This window comes from Dermochelys coriacea, chromosome 7 (assembly GCF_009764565.3).
Source record: "Dermochelys coriacea isolate rDerCor1 chromosome 7, rDerCor1.pri.v4, whole genome shotgun sequence".
NCBI classification, from domain to species: Eukaryota; Metazoa; Chordata; order Testudines; family Dermochelyidae; genus Dermochelys; species Dermochelys coriacea.
This window is the reverse complement of record NC_050074.1, coordinates 120270317-120289126: the sequence shown is the minus strand read 5'-3', so window position 1 is coordinate 120289126 and position 18810 is coordinate 120270317. Positions and strand designations below refer to the sequence as shown.

The 18810-nt window shown below is 47.7% G+C and overlaps 1 protein-coding gene across 1 annotated transcript in view; it reads left to right on the top strand.

The window, feature by feature from the left end:
* Nucleotides 1-18481, top strand: part of SORCS3 (sortilin related VPS10 domain containing receptor 3) — a 498155-nt gene extending 479674 nt beyond the window's left edge. The window contains exons 22-27 of the mRNA XM_038411611.2: nucleotides 428-540; nucleotides 4325-4456; nucleotides 6322-6421; nucleotides 8571-8676; nucleotides 13916-14076; nucleotides 14786-18481. Of these exons, the coding sequence (XP_038267539.1) occupies nucleotides 428-540; nucleotides 4325-4456; nucleotides 6322-6421; nucleotides 8571-8676; nucleotides 13916-14076; nucleotides 14786-14850 (677 nt within the window). The 3' untranslated portion in view covers nucleotides 14851-18481. The remainder of the gene's footprint in view (nucleotides 1-427; nucleotides 541-4324; nucleotides 4457-6321; nucleotides 6422-8570; nucleotides 8677-13915; nucleotides 14077-14785) is intronic.
* Nucleotides 18482-18810: the final 329 nt, after the last annotated feature.

Sequence of the window (18810 nt, the reverse complement as noted above, 5' to 3'; positions counted from 1 at the left end):
CAAGTGCAAGCAAACAAACCCATTTTGAGGCACTGGCTGCAAATTTCATCCTGACCCTGCTTTATTTACCGGGTGCCAGCTTTGCAAGCAGCAGACCATAGGGTTAGATGTTCAAACTGCAAACCCAAAGCACGATGAAGGGAGCATGTACCCTGCTCTCTTAGTGCTTTCTTTTTTCCTTTCTTTCCTTTTCCCTTTCCTACTGGGATAAAAGGCCTCTATAAGTGCAGTATATTCTTCTGTCTGTGTATCTCTGTCCTGCAGCGTGTTGGTCTGTCTCTTTGGCTTTAAGATCCTTTGACAAAAGGAACTGTGGTCCTAATCCAAAGCCATTGATGACAATGGGAGTATTTATTGATTTCCCTGGGCATGGGATCAGGCCCTATATACTGTCCAAGTATTATTATTATTCTCTCTATATCCACAGAGTATTTCCAGTCTCAGCTCTTGTCGTTTTCCCCCAATCTGGATTACCACAATCCTGACATCCCTGAGTGGAGACAAGACATTAGCAAAGTGGTCAAGCGAGCTCTAGTGCAGGTGAGTGCCTAGTTCCCATTCTCCTTCCCAAACTATGGAAAGGCAATTAAAATGCAGAGAGTTTCATAGCGGAATAGCTAAAAAAAGCAAAGGATGGGAAAGAACAGCCATAATGAAGCCATCGTTCTGGAGTTGTCACCAGCAGGCTGTTAATGCGCTGAGCAATTGTAAAACAAAATGCATTAGGGGATTTGTACTCAGCATTTTTCAACTTTTAAGTATCCCAAAGCACTTTACAAACACAATATATTTGTAAAGTGGCTAATAGAATAAGATATTCCTTATTTCCTGTCTGTTGTATTAATTTAGGTGGGATATATGAGCCCAAAGAATCAAATAAGTTAACATGATCCAGGCCCTGTCCAACATAAAATGGTTTTAAACAAGATTCAGGGACTGGCATACAGAGACCTCAAGCTGCTTGGCAAACACACCATTAAAAAGCCCTTCACCTTTTATTGAAGACACAGAAAAAAAGGAAAAACACTTAAAAGCATTTGAAATGTGAAGTATTAAATAAGGCTGTTATTTTAACAATGTCCCTGGCTCTACTTCCCTTTAGTTGGAGAAAATCATTAGAAGGAAAAAAAAAACATGTCTGAGAGTCTCTTAGATGGTATTAAAGAGGGTAGTAGCTGTCCTTTGGAGGAAGAGAGAAGATAGTTGAGATAGGCTGAAGCTGTTGTTAAAGTCCGATCCCGTTTTCTAGAAGATAAACCAAGGCAAACGCACAAAAGTGGGAGAGCAAAGAACACCAAAGATGGAAAATGCAGCTTCTGTCTCTGGTGTTGACTCTGACTTGCAAGCTCACTGCTGCAAAAACACAAGCCCAGCACATGGTCTTGTCAGCCACTCTGAGACCTGACAGACTTGTACCAGCATCAGGCTGCGTAGGGCATTACTTTTAGCTGCCTCTTTCTGGTCACAAGCTTACAGCCGTGTTGCAAAATATGCAGGCTTGGTGGGTTAAACCAGACTCTTATTAGCAAGAAGGAAGAGGGAAAGACAAAGGAAAGGGAAGAAATAAGGTAGGCAAAGAAAAGGACAGGTGGGTAGGTAGGGGCACAAAAGCTCATATTTTAGGTGGCGTTTAGGATTCAGCTGAAGCTGGTGGAGGTGATCATCTGGGTCTCTCTCTCTGGCCTGGTCTGGTTAGGACGGCTCTCAGGATGATGAAGGCCCACGGTCCCTGGGGATGGTGGGGGTGGCAGCTGTGATGGCAAAGCTTGCTCCAGTAGCCAATCTTTGAGGACGCCAAGGGGAAGTGGTGGGTGGACTAGTCCCATCCCCTCATTATTTTTTCCACTTATTAGGCCTACTTTCCGACATACCAATGTTGGTTCATTGATTCCTGACTCAACACTTTTCCTAATGACAGGTTTCAGAATAGCAGCCGTGTTAGTCTGTATTCGCAAAAAGAAAAGGAGTACTTGTGGCACCTTAGAGACTAACAAATTTATTAGAGCATAAGCTTTCGTGAGCTACAGCTCACTTCATCGGATGCGTTTGGTGGAAAAAAAATCTCCCCTCTGTTTTTTATTCTCTCTGTATATAAGCAGAGCGGGGTGGTGTGTTCGAGGAGGAGGTGGGGGGCAGAGAAGCAGAGCGGGGCGGTGTGTTCAGGGAGGAGGCGGGGGGGTGGAGAAGCAGGGCAAGGCAGCGCGTTCAGGGGAGGAGGCGTGGGGCAGAGAAGCAGAGCGGGGTGGTGTGTTCGGGGAGGAGGTGGGGGAGTGGAGAAGCAGGGCAGGGCAGCGCGTTCAGGGGAGGAGGCGGGGGGCAGAGAAGCAGAGCGGGGCGGTGTGTTCAGGGAGGAGGCGGGGAGGGGGGTGGAGAAGCAGGGCGGGGCGGCGCGTTCAGGGGAGGAGGCGGGGGCGGAGAAGCAGGGCGGGGCGGTGTGTTCAGGGAGGAGGCGGGGAGGGGGGTGGAGAAGCAGGGCGGGGCAGCGCGTTCAGGGGAGGAGGCGGGGAGGGGGGTGGAGAAGCAGGGCGGGGCGGCGCGTTCAGGGGAGGAGGCGGGGGCGGAGAAGCAGGGCGGGGCGGTGTGTTCGGGGAGGAGGCGGGGGGGCGGAGAAGCAGGGCGGGGCGGTGTGTTCGGGGAGGAGGCGGGGGGGCGGAGAAGCAGGGCGGGGCGGTGTGTTCGGGGAGGAGGCGGGGGGGCGGAGAAGCAGGGCGGGGCGGTGTGTTCGGGGAGGAGGCGGGGGGGTGGAGAAGCAGAGCGGGGCGGCGTGTTCAGGGGAGGAGGCAGAGGCAGAGCGGAGGTGAGCTGGGGCCGGGGGTGGGGCGGGGAGCTGCCAGTGGGGGCTCTGCACTCACCAAATTCTCCCCATGGGGACTCCAGCCCCTGAGCACCCAGGGAGTCAGTGCCTAAGGCGCCACTTTTGGCCGGTTGTTAAATTTCGAAGCCCTTTTAGAACCGGTTCTCCCTCGCAGAACAACTGGCTCTAAAAGGGCTTCTAAATCTAACAACCGGTTCCAGCTCACCACTGATCTTATCTATCTTATATCTGTACTGGAATGAGAGAGATGTCTTTTCAACTGATATTTAGCCTCCTGTGGAGTGGAGCACATATCAACACTAGCTAACTGTTTGAGACAGGAAGTGAAGAATATCTCATTCTATTAAAACAGCAGGAGGTGGAGGGACTTTATTGAGACAGCATGTAACTAACCCTCATTTGGATTTTACCAGGACATTCTGAGATAACACTCATGAATTCTTGCAAAAACAATAAAAGTGGCATGGAATAAGTAATGCTATCGAGCAGCCAGGGATGTTTTTATGTCTCATCAGGTAATAGATCAAAGCAAAAATTCCTGATTGTAATGGGCTCGAAGCAAGAGAAACATTGTGTACTTTTCCTTCAAATTTATTTTCTGCTGTTCTTGGAAACAGAAAGTGATTTTTTTTACATTTTAACATTCCTATTTGCTGTTTCTCACAGGCAGCAAAACTACATGGAAAATTGGCCGTTGGTGGAATTTCAGCAATTTAATTTTCACACTGTGAGAAAACGTGGTTCATTTGACGAAACAAGAACTTTTACCCCTTTACCAAATTCAGAGTCACTTTGCAAAAAAAAAAAAAAAAGACCTCCTGACTGTTTTCTGGTATTGCAAGCACCGGAAGGCGCAAAGTAAAATAGAAATAATCTGAGAATACTTGTCTCTGTGTCCTGTTGGGACCAAATATTCAACTACAACCTCTGAGCTATGCTCATGCAACTGATGGTGCCCACAAAAGTGAGCGCGCACGCAGCTGACACAACTAGACAGCCATCTATGCATGAAAATTAGGCATCTGGGTGACCAGAAACCTGATCTGTAAGTGCATAATGGGTTCATACCCTCCTTTTCAGGTACCATCAATTGAGTGTGCAGCAGTGGGTGTGCCGAAACAGACTGCTGTGATCTGGGTTTTTGAGTCAGTCTTTTATAAAGATAGGAGATGTACAAAAATCTGGATCTACTGTAGGTCTGTATTTAAACCTCGCAGAGGTTGGGTTCTTTGGATCCATGGGTACGGTCAGGCCCATCCTTTGCTCTACAGGTTAAGGCGGAGGAGTGGTTCTGTACAAGAGCTTCTGTCACAGGTCCTACTGAGTGGACATTGCAGCTCACTAGAGCTATGTAACCTATAACAGAACCTGAGCTCCCCAGACAATGGGTAGGAGCTCGCTGTCCCCCACTTAATTAGTTCTTCGGAAGGAAACAGGATGAAAGAACAGAGGGCAGGACCAAAAGGCACTGAGTGACCTTCGAATGCCACTGCCATCTCTTCTTCCTAGGTGACTGGTATCCCTGACGAGCAGATTTTGGTGGCGGTATTTCCTGGCCTGCCCACCTCCGCTGAGCTCTTCATACTACCCCACAAAAACACGACGGAGAGGAGGAAAGGCCATGAAGGCGATCTGGAGCAGGTAAGCAGCGGGGGTCACAGCACAGAATGCAGCTAAGCTCAGAGAACACCTTGCATGGACACACACTGCATGCAGAATCCTCCTGGGGCTTTTATGTTTCTCTAAAAGAAGTGCTCCTGTTCAACTGCAGCTATTGGACTTGAAGCCTATCCCACGTTCAGATAGACCCTAGCCCAGATGTGGAGTCTGGGCAGCACTGGAAGCCACTTCGAGCGAGCTTGGGGAACTGGGAACGTTTCAGAGCTGGAGCCCCATAAATTTCTCATTTAGCAAGGTCATTTTAAAAAGAAAAATAGCCTTTCCCAATGGCTTATTGAGGGATTCTAAGGAAGCTGAGCTGCATAACTTTTTTCATGCCATGGTTCATAGCGCCCCCAGTGGTGAGACCCTGTTACAGTAGTGCCTGCCACCGGGTCGTACCCTCTCCATTGTGGCCTGAGGACAATACCCTACATGCTTGACAGTAACAGAAGGAGAGAGGATAAAGCAATGAGATAATGTACTGAGACTCACTAAAAATAAATCAGGCTCTTCTGCTTGTGTATGACTGGTACGAGACCTCTTTATTCTGCAATAGCAATCAGCGCATGCAAACTATATTTGGAAGTTACAATATCCATCCATTTAGATAAATAGGTAATTACGGTGATGAATAGAGACTGCGATGTTCAGGCAAGAGGAGAGTTAGAAACAGCAGCACCAGGCTGCTAAAACTTTCACACCAGGATTTCTAAGTGATTAAATCAGCTCTACAAAAGCACACGGAGTGAAATGCTGCAGGAGAAAGCAGCTTAGCTCTGGCTAATGTTCTCCGGTGCACCATTGTGTACGAGATACACAGCACAAGCTTCGTGGGAGACATCCCACAACTTTCTCTCTCTGGTGCAACTAGACATTAAGAAACTTGGAGGACCACAGAGAATCTTTAGAAGATCTTGTTACCTGCTAAGCAAAGTCATCCCTCTGAGATGACACTAGCCAACTGAAAGCCAGCAAGGTCGGTCTCTTAAGTGTGTAGTTCAGTGTGCCTAAGGGATCCACGAAGGCAGGTTTGGAAAGCCATGTGTGGGGATCCTTCTGACTTCGGTTGAATTTTATCATAGAGGGTAGGGACAAGTGCAATGCTGCAGCGATCACAGGTTTCTGCGAATTCTGCTTCCATTGCAACACAATGATCTGTGTGCTGTGACACCGCCACGGAAACGTCACTGTGCAGCATGCTGGACTGCCAGCCCACAAGGAGCCTGCACTTCAGGTCCCCCATCATTTGAGCAGAGGGAATGGGCTGGGAGTTAAACAGCCTTCAGGACTAGATCCCACCCCTACTTTAACAGGAGCTGCAGGTCTGGAAACAGGGGGGGAAAGGAGAGTCTCCAGGCTGGCCCAATGGTCTAGTGACCCATGGTCTGATCCAACCTCCATTGAGCTCAATGGGAAGGTTCCCAATGACTTCATCGGGCACTGGATCAGGCCCCAAGAGTGTTGATTAGGAGAAAATGAGGGGAATCCCAAAGGATCTTCTTCCTACCCAAGTCTAGCTTTCTTGTGATACATAGGAGGGCAGATTAGATGATCTGGAGTTCCCTTCTGGTCTTAAACTCTGGACTCTACAGGTCTTGGTTTCTCTTCCAGTAAAAACATCATAGCATATCCCTAGGATCTTAAAATTTCACCTTTTGTGCCAGGGGAATCACATGGAACAACACTGAGTTCCTGCAAATGCCTCCCACCGCTCTTACACTCATTCTCCCTGCTGCGGGACTGATTAGGTTTTAGCTTACAGAGACTGCATGTGTCCCAAGAGGTTCTGTGGTGCTGGTACTATTGTCCATTTTGACCCCACATGTCTCTGATTGGTTCACCAGGTTGTTGAAATCCTCTTTAATGCTCTCAACCAGAACCTGGTCCAGTTTGAGCTGAAGCCCAGCGTTGAAGTCATCGTGTACGTCACTCAGCTGACGTTAGGTAAGTGTGGAGTCCCATGTAAGTTGTGCTTCCCCCGTTACTTCTCACAGGAGCAGGGACACACCCCAGCATGCTACTGGCATATAGATAGATAGACCCTGGGGAAAGAGGAGAGTCTCTCAGTCATTCAAGCTGTGGCAGAGGGAGAACAGAGGCTAGCAATTGCATCCTAGCTCCATCCCAGAATTTAAGGAGGCGCCCACACTGTGAGCAAAAGAACCCAGTCGAAACTGGGTGGCATTGGGTTCTCTGTTTCCTAATGCAAAGGTATGCTCCCCGTTATCTGGCATTCTTGCTCCCTGCACGGGACCCTCCACTAGCCAGTCAGCCCTGGAGAAGGGCCAGATCCACATCATTTGGCTCCAGATTGGGACTTGAATTGTTGAAGAGTTTGGGGTGCTGTGATGTGGGATCATGGGTTCAGGCCCATGTCTAATCAGAACCTCCAAAATATCCCCTTCGTAATGTTTATCCCCCCTTTTTAAATTGGTTCCTTTCTCAAAGCTTCCCACGATAAGCTAATATCCTTCCAGCCAAGGAGGGGCTGATCAATGAAGCTCTCGCTCCTTGGCCGGAAGTGTGTTCGCTTAAGCTTTGAGCGGGGAGATGGTTAAAGGAGAGGCATTCAATGTTGGAAGGGGGATGTTCTTCAGAGGTGCCTGACCAGCTTCAGAGCTTGCTTCCACCAGCCCAACCCTCTCCCATGTCTCTAGGTAGCTCAGCTGAAGAAGAGAAAGGGCTGATTAAACCTCGCTCTAGGCTTGGTTAGATGAAGAAACCCCACACTGTGACAAGAAGCTGCTGGGGCTCAAGGAATGGTTCCCTGGTCTTCATGGTTAGATCCTGTATTTAACCTTCTGCAGATGGTTCACTGGCCTTTGTTCTGTTGTCAGATTGGAAGGTATTTGCCCACTCTCAGTTCTTGAAGCATCTGAACCACTTATTGACATCGGTCAGGGAAACAGTGTAGTCCAGTGGATGGAACAGAGGCCTTGGGTCCTCCTGGGCTGTAATCTTAGCTCTGTCACTGACTCTCTGCATGACCATGGGCAGGTCACCTTGGCCAAAACTTTTGCGCCCCTAACTGGTATAAATACTGCAACTGCAAAAATTCAGATCCAGATGAAGATTTTGGACAGCCTTCCGGCCTCCCACAGCCTAGGGCTCTTTGGGTCTGAGCTTTTGCTTCAGGTCCTTCCCTCTACAGGGTTTAGATTCAGGAGGTCCAGCCCTTTTCCAGGAATGAAAGTCTGAGTCAAGCTTTCCGCAGGCTGGCTGCCTCCATGAAAATCAGTGGGAGTTCTGAGAACAAGGTGCCGGCAGTATCAACCTCTTGGATTGTAAGAATCAGGGCAGGGACCATGAGTGGCTTGGTTGGTGTAGACTCCTCCATGTTTACTGTGCTATATAAGCAATGGAGAGTTGTAATAATGAACCTGGATCAAATGTTCTTTGCAGGTTCAGGAAAGTTCTGCTGCTACTTAAAATCGTTTGCAAGAATCTAGAGGGTCAGTGCTGGGATTAAACTCAGGAGTTCTTAGTTCTCAGTCCCAGTCCTGCACACTGACCACTAGGCCATGAGAATTCTGCCCCAGACCAGCGGTGGAAGCAGCTACCCACACAAGGCACTACATACACTCCATTATAAACCACCCAAACTGTATCAATAGAGGTGGGTCAGCGCTGCAAACTGCTGTGGAATTTGGGAAGCAGCAGGGGGCTGTTTGGCTGTTTGGAGGGGTTTTGCTTTGGGCTCATCTCCAGCATAAGCTAACAAAATAAAAACATCTCGGCACCCGTCTTATCGAATCACCCTTCAAAACCTTTATGCTTCTGCTCCAGCTCCAGTGAAAGCTTCAAACGAGACAGCCCGAAGAGTTAACACGGTAACAGCGAGTTTGTCTCAGCTCGGCCTGATTCTGCGTTTTTATCAGGAGCTGTTACAGGCCATTGTCAACTCAAATAGGAGCTTCTCTTTCGAAGGCAGGGGAATTGATTTGTCTCATACCAGCTGGCTCTGCTCAAACAGCATATCCCACACAGCGATGATAGGAAAGCAGATGCTGCAAAGAGAGAACCAGGTTCAGCTGCATGGTGCCCGGACCCCCCCTGGCTTCCCAATATAACTGTCTGCCCTTTCTCTTTGCAGCACCTCTCGTGGACTCCAGCACCGGACACAGCAGTTCGGCAATGTTGATGTTGTTGTCTGTGGTCTTTGTCGGCTTGGCTGTTTTTTTAATCTACAAATTTAAAAGGTATGTTGAGAAGCTAGCCAGGGTGGTGGCTGTTTCCCAGGAAATCTGGCAAAGAGATGCTGAAAATCTGGAGTTTAGAGCAGGAGAGCCACGCTCCCTCATATGGGGGGGTCTAGGATTGAATGACAGAGGAGATTTGGGGCCAGAACCTCCCTTGACTTGTATAGTTCCCTTGTCTTCCATGGAGCTGTGCCAGTTTCCATCAGCTGCAAATCCAGCCTCTTGGTTTCAATGCAGCTATCCTGATTTACATCAACCGAATATGTGATCCACTGCGTTCAGTGGTGTTCCACCTCTTATCCCAGCTGAGAAGCTAGCCCTTGGTTTAGACTGATTTAGGATGTCAATAATGTAATTACTCTCCCCTAGCCAAAAAGATGAAATGTACTTGCCTGTAAGGGCTGTGACAGACACTGGACTAGCTGCCACGTTTCCAGGCGGCCAGGCAGTCGAAGATACTGCCAAGCGGACAGTGTGTAATACGGGTACAAGGTGCATGTACGGTACATCCAAAATATGGCCGTCCATTATGGATTATGGACCTGCAGTATTCTGCTGTGTTTGGACAGCTGGGATCTAGTGGCGTTTTCTTACCTTAGCTAGGATGGATAATGATTTTACATAACGGGGGGATAGGGGGTGGAAGGACAAAGGATCACCTGAGGTTTTGCCAGCTCAGTTCTGCACTGCTTTGCACTTTGCATTGTTGTTTACACTTACAAAAAGCAAAGGTAAAGCAAGCGTCTCCCAAGTGGGTAGCGTTTTAAAGCTGCTTTGCACAGGTGAGGGCACAGGAGAATCAGACCCTCGATATTTGATTCCTGTTACTGCCAGGTCCCAGGAGATGAGTTTTGTCTCCACGTGTTGCTCACCACAGTTAAACCCTGTAGTCAGACTGCTGAGTGCTAGCATCAGAATGCAGAAGCCCACCATTGAGCAGTGTACACATGATGTCATAGGAGCCAGTGTTAATCACCCTCTGTTACTTCCCCATCACATCTGCCCTGCTCTCAAATCAACAGATGATTTTTTCCCCCACGTAACTCGCTGTGAATGCTCACTGAGACCTGAAAAATCAAGCTGTGTCTTGCATCCGCGCTAGAGATGAGCTTGAACCAGGACCTGAGGCAGAACACGCCTAAGTGTAGAGGGGGCTGTTCAGTATCCGTACATATCATGGAACCTGCAGCTGTCGTGACCCAACAGGGAGCTTGTCTGTGTCTGACACGCAGAGAACAGATACTTCCATGTTAAGTGCTAAGGTGCCATTACCAGACTTTAATATAAACACCCCGTTCCTGAGCAGCGGTCAGGACATGCATTGTGTCCATTATACTCTGCTGCCTCAAGTTGTCAAAGAAAACTATGGGACAAGTGTGCTTTGTTTGCTGAATGGCTGCCTAATGCACATGCTTCTTAGGCACACAGAATTCTTCTTCGTGTAATCTTTGCATCCATTAAGGTTCCTACTGTGTTAAATGGGCTGCATGCCCAGATCCAGCCCCGCAGCTGTATTGGACGGTACTGGAACTACAGATTGGATCTGATTTTTTGATTCCAGGCATGAATATGTTTTAAGTTTCTAACTCCCAAACCAGAGCCTTTCCCTGACAGGTCCCAGCCGTACGCTTCTCCCTCTGACTCGTCTTCAGCAGGATGTAAGGCTGTGCCGTCTAAGGCATTCTTGGGTTCCAGACAGCCTGGGGTCTCAAGAGTGGAAAGCAGTCATTCAGAGGGGCCTGGACTCTATGCTCCAAATTCAAATCAATATCATTGTACTTATAAAAAGGAAAGGCCGCTCATTTCTGAGCTTTTTAAATTGAAATTGGCTGGTACCATTGCCTAAGGGCTTGATCCAAAGCCCACTGAAGTCAATGGGAATCGAGTGCTCTGATCCTACGGCCGTTGAAGTGAGTGGGAAAGCTTCCATTGGTTTCAGGAGAGTAGGCTCAAGCCCTTAGTGTCCAGGATTTTCATCTGTTCAGATGCAGCGTTTCAGCCTCCTAAGCTTGTCAGGTGGATAGCACAAAGCCACTTCACTGTTGCTCTCTGCTCCCACGCTGTGATGAAATGCAAAGCTTGCCAAAGGAGTGCCGGCCCTGCTCCTGTGCATGGAATGCTATTCCAGGGACAGGAGGCACAGTGAGATGGAGAATGACACCTCTGCCCTAGAATGTGGGGACCAGAGGCTGGACTTCTATCAGCTGTTTGGTGGGTCCCACCGATCAGCTGTTCAGCGGTGGATGGGAGGCACTGGAAGGAGGGGGCAGAGCAGGGGTAGAAGAGGTGGGCGGGGCCTTGGGGAAAAGGGTTGCAGTAGGGCTGGGGCCTCAAAGCAGAGCAGGTGTGGAGTACCCACCTAGAAAGAGGAAAGTCGGTAGCAGGCAGCTTGTCAACCAGTGTGTGCAGCCCCTTGAAAGATAGCCCCTATGCTGCAGCATCGATGGCATCCTGAATGCAGCCTCTCTGAACCTCGCCACCCCCCTAAAAAGTGCTCCCCGCCTTATGTTCCCCTCCCACCTCCCCAGGTGGGATCATTACAGATGCCTGGTATGACTTTGCTGTGCTCCAGGGATGGGGAGCCCAGACCCTACACTCTCTCCAAAGATGTGGGGCAGGACAGCTCTGGGTTGTAGAGGACTACATTCTTAGCTGCTTTGTCCAAACCAACACACGCCACTGCAAATGACAAAGGTTGGGGTGAAATCCGGAACCCCGAGTGCCCGACGGCAAGGTCACGGAGAGGAAAACATGCTTAAACCCCAAGCATGGCTGCCTCTTTGGATTAGAAATTATAGCATGCAACAGCTCTCAATGGAGAAATGGGCATAAAGTAAACGCTCGTCTCCCACTTCCTCCGAGCTGTCGGTCCACTGGCAGTGTGTATTTTTATGATTAGCTAGAATCACTGTCTGAATACTGAGCTTCTGTTTAGAGAAGGGGAGAGCATGTGGCTGCATGAATTTTTAATTCTGCAAATTAATAGAATTGGCACGCTGCTGGCTTTCACATAGCCTCCTTATTATGAGTCTGTAAGTAATAGACTCAGCCGATGCATTAGAGATCCCTGCTGCAACCTGTTCTCCCAGCTTGGAACCCTGGCTGTGAAAGGAGTGTGTGTATGTGGAGGTCACTCATTACAGGGATCAGAGAATCGTAGGACTGGAAGGACCTTGAGAGGTCATCTAGTTCAGTCCCCTGCACTCAAGGCAGGACTAAGTATTATCAGACCATCCCTGACAGGTGTTTGTCTAACCTGCTCTTAAAAATCTCTGATGATGGAGATTCCACAACCTGGCAATTTATTCCAGTGCTTACCCCCCTGACAGTTAGGAAGTTTTTCCTAATATCCAGTCTAAACTGCCCTTGCAGCAATTTAAGCCCCTTGCTTCTTGTCTTATCCTCAGAGGTTAAGGAGAACAATTTTTTCCCTCCTCCTTGTAACCATCTTTTATGAAGGTGAAAACTGTTATCATGGCCCCTCTCAGTCTGCTCTTCTCCAGACTAAACAAACCCAATTTTTTCAGTCTTCCCTCATAGGTCATGTTTTCTAGACCTTTAATCATTTTTGTTGCTCTTCTGTTCTCCACTTTGTCCACATCTTTCCTGAAATGTGGCTAACAGAACTGGACACAATACTCCAGTCGAGGCCATATCAGCACAGAAGAATTACTTCTCATGTCTTGCTTACAACACTCCTGCTAATCCATCCCAGAATGATGTTCACTTTTTTTTGCAATAGTGTTACACTGTTGACTCATATTTAGCTTATGATCCACTATGACCCCCAATTCTCTTTCTGCGCTGTTCCTTCCTAGGCAGTCATTTCCCATTTTGTATGTGTGCAATTGATGGTTCCTCCCTAAGTGGAGTAGTATTTGCATTAGTCCTTATTGAATTTCATCCTATTTACTTCAGACCATTTCTCCAGTTTGTCCAGATCATTTTGAATTTTAATTCTATCCTCCAAAGCACTTGCAACCCCTCCCAGCTTGGTATCGATGGCAAACTTTATAAGTGTACTGTCTATGCCATTATCTAAATCATTGATGAAGATATTGAAGAGACCCAGAACTGATCCCTGTAGGACCCCACTCGTTATGTCCTTCCAGCATGACTGTGAACAACTGATAAGTACTCTCTGGGAACGGTTTTCCAACCAGTTATGCACCCACCTTATAGTAGCTCCACCTAGGTTGTATTTCCCTATTTTATTTATGAGAGGGTTATGTGAGACTGTATCCACAAGGCTTGTTACCCTGTCAAAGAAAGCTATCAGGTTGGTTTGACATCATTTGTTCTTGACAAATCCATGCCAACTCTTACTTATCACCTTATTATCTTCTAGGTGTTTGCAAACTGATTGCTTCATTATTTGATCCAGTATCTTTCTGGGTATAATGAAGTTAAGCTGACTGGTCTGTGATTCCCTGGGTTGTCCTTTTCTTATAGATTGGCACTATGTTTGCACCTTTGGAGGACTCCGAGGACAGATGTGTGATGGGATAATGCAGGGGGGGGGCGGTGTTTGTGTGTGTGGATTTGTTTTCTCCCTGGTTCCCAGAGACAGCTGGAGGCTCTGTTCCACACAGCATCAGAGAACTCTTTTTCATCCCCCCCCCCCACACACACACCCCGCTCACAGCTTAAGACAGTAATTTTCCTACTGCTGCTTCTTCTGAAAACAGAGCTGAGATTCCCTTGATCTACAGGCTAATCTGGAGTGTTCTGGGCCCTTTAATCCTAACTGGAGTTTTCCTGTTCACTCTCAAACCTTGATTGGACTGTTCAGGCCCCTTTTAGGGTCTGGTTCCCTTCACCCGGTGGATAGAGCCTTCTCCTACCCCTTATCCATTGCTGGAGAGTTTTGCACCATCTTCCTGGTGTACTCTTCCCCTTCATCCCTTGCTGGACTTCCTTGCACCCCATACACCTGGTTGGGTCTGTTCTATTCTTCCCCTGCCCTGCCTGTTTATCCTGCTTGGTACATTCTCTGTCCATTACTATTGGCAAAAATTCTTGGTTATAGTTGGTGACTGTTGTTTCATTCTCCAGACCCTAAGCTGTCACTGGTGGTGGTGGTGATGGAGACTCTGGCCTGTATTGGTTGGGAAAGCAGCCTCCAGACCCAGTATGGCCGTTCTTATGTTCTTATGGTTTAATTGCTCTAATGAGCTCAGTTCTGCAATGCCAAAGGCCACTGCCTGAAAAAGGCCTCTTGCTTTCCTTTCTTGGGCAGGAAAATCCCGTGGGTTAACATCTACGCTCAAGTCCAGCACGACAAGGAACAGGAGATGATCGGTTCCGTGAGCCAAACCGAAAGTGCCCCCAAGATCACGCTGAGCGAGTTCACTGACCCTGAGGAGCTAATAGAGAAAGAACTGGATACTCGGATTATAGGTAAGGCATGACTCCATCTTGGCGAGCACTCATCAACCCGGAGAGCACGCTGGCCCTGGAGATACTGGCAGAGTCCACGTTACCAGGGATCAGGAAAGCAAACGGACACTGACCTGGATAACAAAGACATCTCAGGGTATGAATGGGATGGGACACCTCACTGCGGAGGGGTTGTATTCACATGCACAGAGTTGAACTGATGGCCACATCTTGGGTCAGGAAGAATTTCCCCTCCAGAGTGGGGAGCTTGGGTTATGTTGCACTTTCCTCTGTTCTTGGCCTTTTCCATACTGGGATTACCCCTTCCCAGCTAGCTGGGACCTCACTGCCATTTATCAATGTGTGATGGCTCTGTGTGTGTGTGTGTGTGTGTGTGTGTGTGTGTGTGTGTGTGTGTGTGTGTTGTGAGCTCCCACATGTGTGTGATCTTGACTCCCATGATGTTTGGGTGGGGGATGCAGCCCAAGCCTGGGAACCCTAGAGCAAGGCTCAGGTAGGTTCAGGCGGGCTTATCCCATGTGATCAGTTTCCTGCTATTGCAAGAAGTGTGGGATACATCCCCCCACCACCACCCGACTTCTCTCCCTAGACTCGAACTGTGTCCTGCTGCACTGTGGCTCACCTGTACCCATTGCCCGTGGGCAAGAGGCGACAGGCTGGGCTGTTTCGTGAGCTACCCTGACCCTTTCCTCCCTCTTATCTTCTGCAGGAAGCATCTCGACAATTGCTAACAGCGAAAGCACAAAGGAAATCCCCAACTGCACTAGTGTTTAATAGTGAGAATCCACTTGGTCTACAGCATTTCTGGCTTTTTATTTGTAATTATTATTATTGTTATAATTATAATTATTATTATTATTAAAAAAAGAAAATGATACGTCATTATCTTCATTTGTGGGGGGCTGGGGAGAGGTGTTTTGTTTACCAGGGCCACATTCATAAACAGCAGGTAGATGCTCAGCATTTGGAAAATTCCCATTGGTTAAAAATAAAAATTGTAGGCCGAGACTACAGGGCTAAGGGATTTGAGTGCCTGGTTTGCATTAAAATGACTGGGAACCATGTGTCTAAATCTCCTAGGTGGATCTGAACGTCTCAGCTGAACTGTTGCAGGCAAATGATCCACTTCCCGTCTCCACACCCCGCAGTAAATCAACAGCCTAAGACGCTTGAGTTGACTCTGCAATGTGCTGAGTGCCCTCAGCTCCCAATGACTTGCAGGTCTTAGCCAGATCGGGCCCACTCAATTGACTCTCCTTGTCCTTTGATGGGGAAACAAACCGAGTAGCGTTAACCATTTGGGCTCCGAAGCTGGCGGGCGGGATGCACAAGTAGCTACCGAGAAGCATGCACAAGTTTATGAATGAGGCTCCAACCTGTGCATTTGACTAGCGAGGATACCAATGGCATACTGTAGATAATTCCAGTGTAAATAACTTTTTATTTCTTGGGAAATAATTTAATGTTTAGTAAAAGAAAAGTTTAAAAAAAAACAACCCCACACAAACACACCAACCGGCCACCAAGGACCCCATGTGAGTTCTTGCGCAACACACGGGTTCTCAATATATTCCAGTTGTCTGTCGTATTTAACTCTTTCAGCTCTGTCTATGCTACATGGTGGTTTTTCTTTTTGCATAACAGGAAGGATTTTTTTTAGCGGGGGGAGTGATTTTAAGAGGCAGGAGTGAGGATTTCGTAACACACTTTAACAACGCGCGTTGGTTTTTCACCCCAGTTCTAGAGCTAAGCCAATGCTCGTAGACTTCCAGTGCAGAATCTGGTGACACTGGGTAAAGAACATGACGGAAGCAAGGAGAAAGGATCTTGTTCTCAATGACGGGCAAACCTCAAAGTAGCTGGGTTTGAACAGGCTTCCGAAAGCCGGGCCTGATCCCTACAACCCCTGCTCGCAATGGGCCAGATTCTGATATCCTTATTCGCACTGAGGAGTACCTTTGAGTAATCTCTCTGAAGTCATGCTTCAGAGTAAAGGGCACTTCTGTGTGAGTAAAGGTATCGGAATGTGGCCTGACACATGTATTTAGGGACTGTGTGGGGGAATAAAGGTTGCAGTCTCAAGCCTGGTGCAAAGCTGAATCTACATTTTCTCCAAATCTCTTGAGTCTGCATAACTGAGCTGGGGTTCTCCAAGGCTTCCTTACCAGGCTTGCAGGGCAACTGCTTGTAGGCCTGGCTGGAAGTGCTGCAAGAACAACTTTTGATGGTTGGTGCTGCCTGGTCAAAACATGGCATCAGGAAAGGCAGCAAGAAAATGGGATCAGAGGATGCAAAGTTCTCTGAAGGTTTTAGAGCCTTCTGACCTCTTCAGTTCCTGTTCTGAACCGGGAGAGTGTTCTGAGCAGGAGGAAATTGGGAAGATGCTAAAAATAGGCCCAGTCCTGCAAGGGTCCAAAGGGAGCGGAGAGTGCCTGGCTGGGGCACCTTTAGGAGATGCTCAGCCTCTTGCAGGATTATAGAAAGCAGAGATGGGCTCCAAGTTGACGCCAGCTCCAAGACTCGCCGAAGTTCGGGGTGTTTGGATTCAGCGTTCCAGGTCATCTCCAGCCATACCCGCAGAGCTGAGCAGAAGGCTAGGCTTTAAAGCACACTGGAAGTGTTACTAGCATCATATGCTTGGGGCTCTGTTCATCAGATGAGAGATGGTTCAAAGATCTTTACGGGGAGAAAGGCTGGGAAGATCCTTGTGCAAAGAAAAAAGCAGCTGCTATTTCAAGATTCAGTCAAACCAGGCAATATTTAGGGAAATGGCATTGTGTGAAACATTAAAGCAAAACAACCTCAAACCACTGCTGCTCCCATTCTAATCTGCCACTTAACACGCTTGAGGTCCTTTCCATCGGTTTAAAAATAATTTCCCTCACCCCGTCACTTCTGCTCTAGTTCCTGATACAAACAGGAGACTGATGGCTATGCTTTCTTCTCTGACCTTGTGTTTCCATCCATCACATGTGCATACACTCATTCTGTTACGGTATCCTTGCTACTGAAACCCCAAAGTGTTTTACAGTAATGGGCCAATCTGCTGCTAATACTGTCACAGCAGGGCCATTATTTTCAAATAGCATCCCATTTATATGGGTGTGTGTGCGTGCGTGTATATGATTTGCCCTACTCAGACTTTAGGTGAAGCTTTTGTGAGCAGCTGAGCAGAGAAATGGCACTTGTTTCCTACCAAAACATTGTACCAAATGATTTTCACTTTGAACATTTTCAGAGAATTTTACAGGGTTTTTTTCCCCAGTGAAATGAAATTTGGAATTGATTCAGTACAAAAAAAAATCTTGTGGGGTTCTTCCCCCTTTGCCTTTTTCTGCCTTTTTCACCTGCACATTGGGGGTGGGAGGTGGAAGATCATGAGAAGGGAGGGGAACCCACAAAAAATGAGTAGTTTTGCTATTGGGGAGAGTTGGAAAATAGGACCATTTTTGAATGATGCAAAGATTTGGCACCAAAAATGCTGTATCAGTCACAAAGCCATATTTGTGTTGAGGGAACGTTTCAACCATCTCTAATCCTGAGCAAACCTCAGCTTCCGTGGGACTCAGTAGGAACCGGGGGTTTGACCCGGAGCTTGCTGAAACCAATGGGAGTTTCGCCACTGACTTCTGTGAGCTTTGGATCAGTCCCTGAGACTGCATGCTCGCACTCTCCCTCTCTTAGAGTCCATCATCCAGTCACTGGGAGGTGTAACTCTCCACTTGGGTAGACATACACACTCTAATTCTGCTCAGGCAAGCTCCTAAATATAGCAACGTGGGTGGGATTGGGCTCTCAGTTCAGCATGTCCCAAGTGCTTTTTATTAAAATAATAGAACAATGGAGAAAGAGCACCGAGATATTTGAAGCCCTGTGGCCCATCTGGGCCATAATGCTGGCTGAAACTAGCAGCTCCATACCACCCTTCCTCACAGCTGCTACGGAAGGGGGTGTGGCTGTGGTAAGGGGAGTGGCCAGAGCACACTTGTACTCCGCTAATCCCTGGTTGCAGCCACCATCAGTTAAGCAGCCCTGAGGCTGCTCTAAATTGTGCCAGGAGCTCCACCAGCCCCTGCTTAGTCCTGGGGATGGGAGGGAAGTGCAAAGGTGGCACAAATCCTCATGCTTCCCTTTTTGCACCTGCCTGTATCACACTTGAGGAGCAAGGTCAGAAACTCTGGTTTCTTTTGAAGAGTTAAAAAAAAATCCCTCCTTTTATGTTGTAAGGATTAAATGGGGCAGACAATTGTAATACTTCTATTAAACACGGTAATACAAATGCATGTCATATATATATACATATATATAAATACTGTTCTTGGTTTTCTTGTTCCATTTGAATATTTCTACTGTAAAAAAGGCAGTGGTTTTGAAATTGTTGAAAATAAATGTATTTTTGTACATCAGATTTACCCATGGCTGCTCTTTCAGTGCTCATCCTTGTCGTTCACTCCTCCAGTGCAGCCCTGGCTGCTTCTGCTCTTATCCCTCTGCTGAGCCTCCAGAGTGTTTGCTTGCCCTAGGACAGCGTTTCTAAATGGGTAGGTCGTCACCTCTGCAAGGGAGCAAGTTATGAGGCATTGAAAATGTTGTTGCACTCTAAAGCAAAGAAAAAAAAATCTAGCCCTTAGCCGCACCTTATCAGTTTGGTTGCAATTCTTAGTTTTTGGTTGAATGGCACCATATTGGAATGAGGCCCTTTTATATATATCTGACTTGTTAACCATAACATCA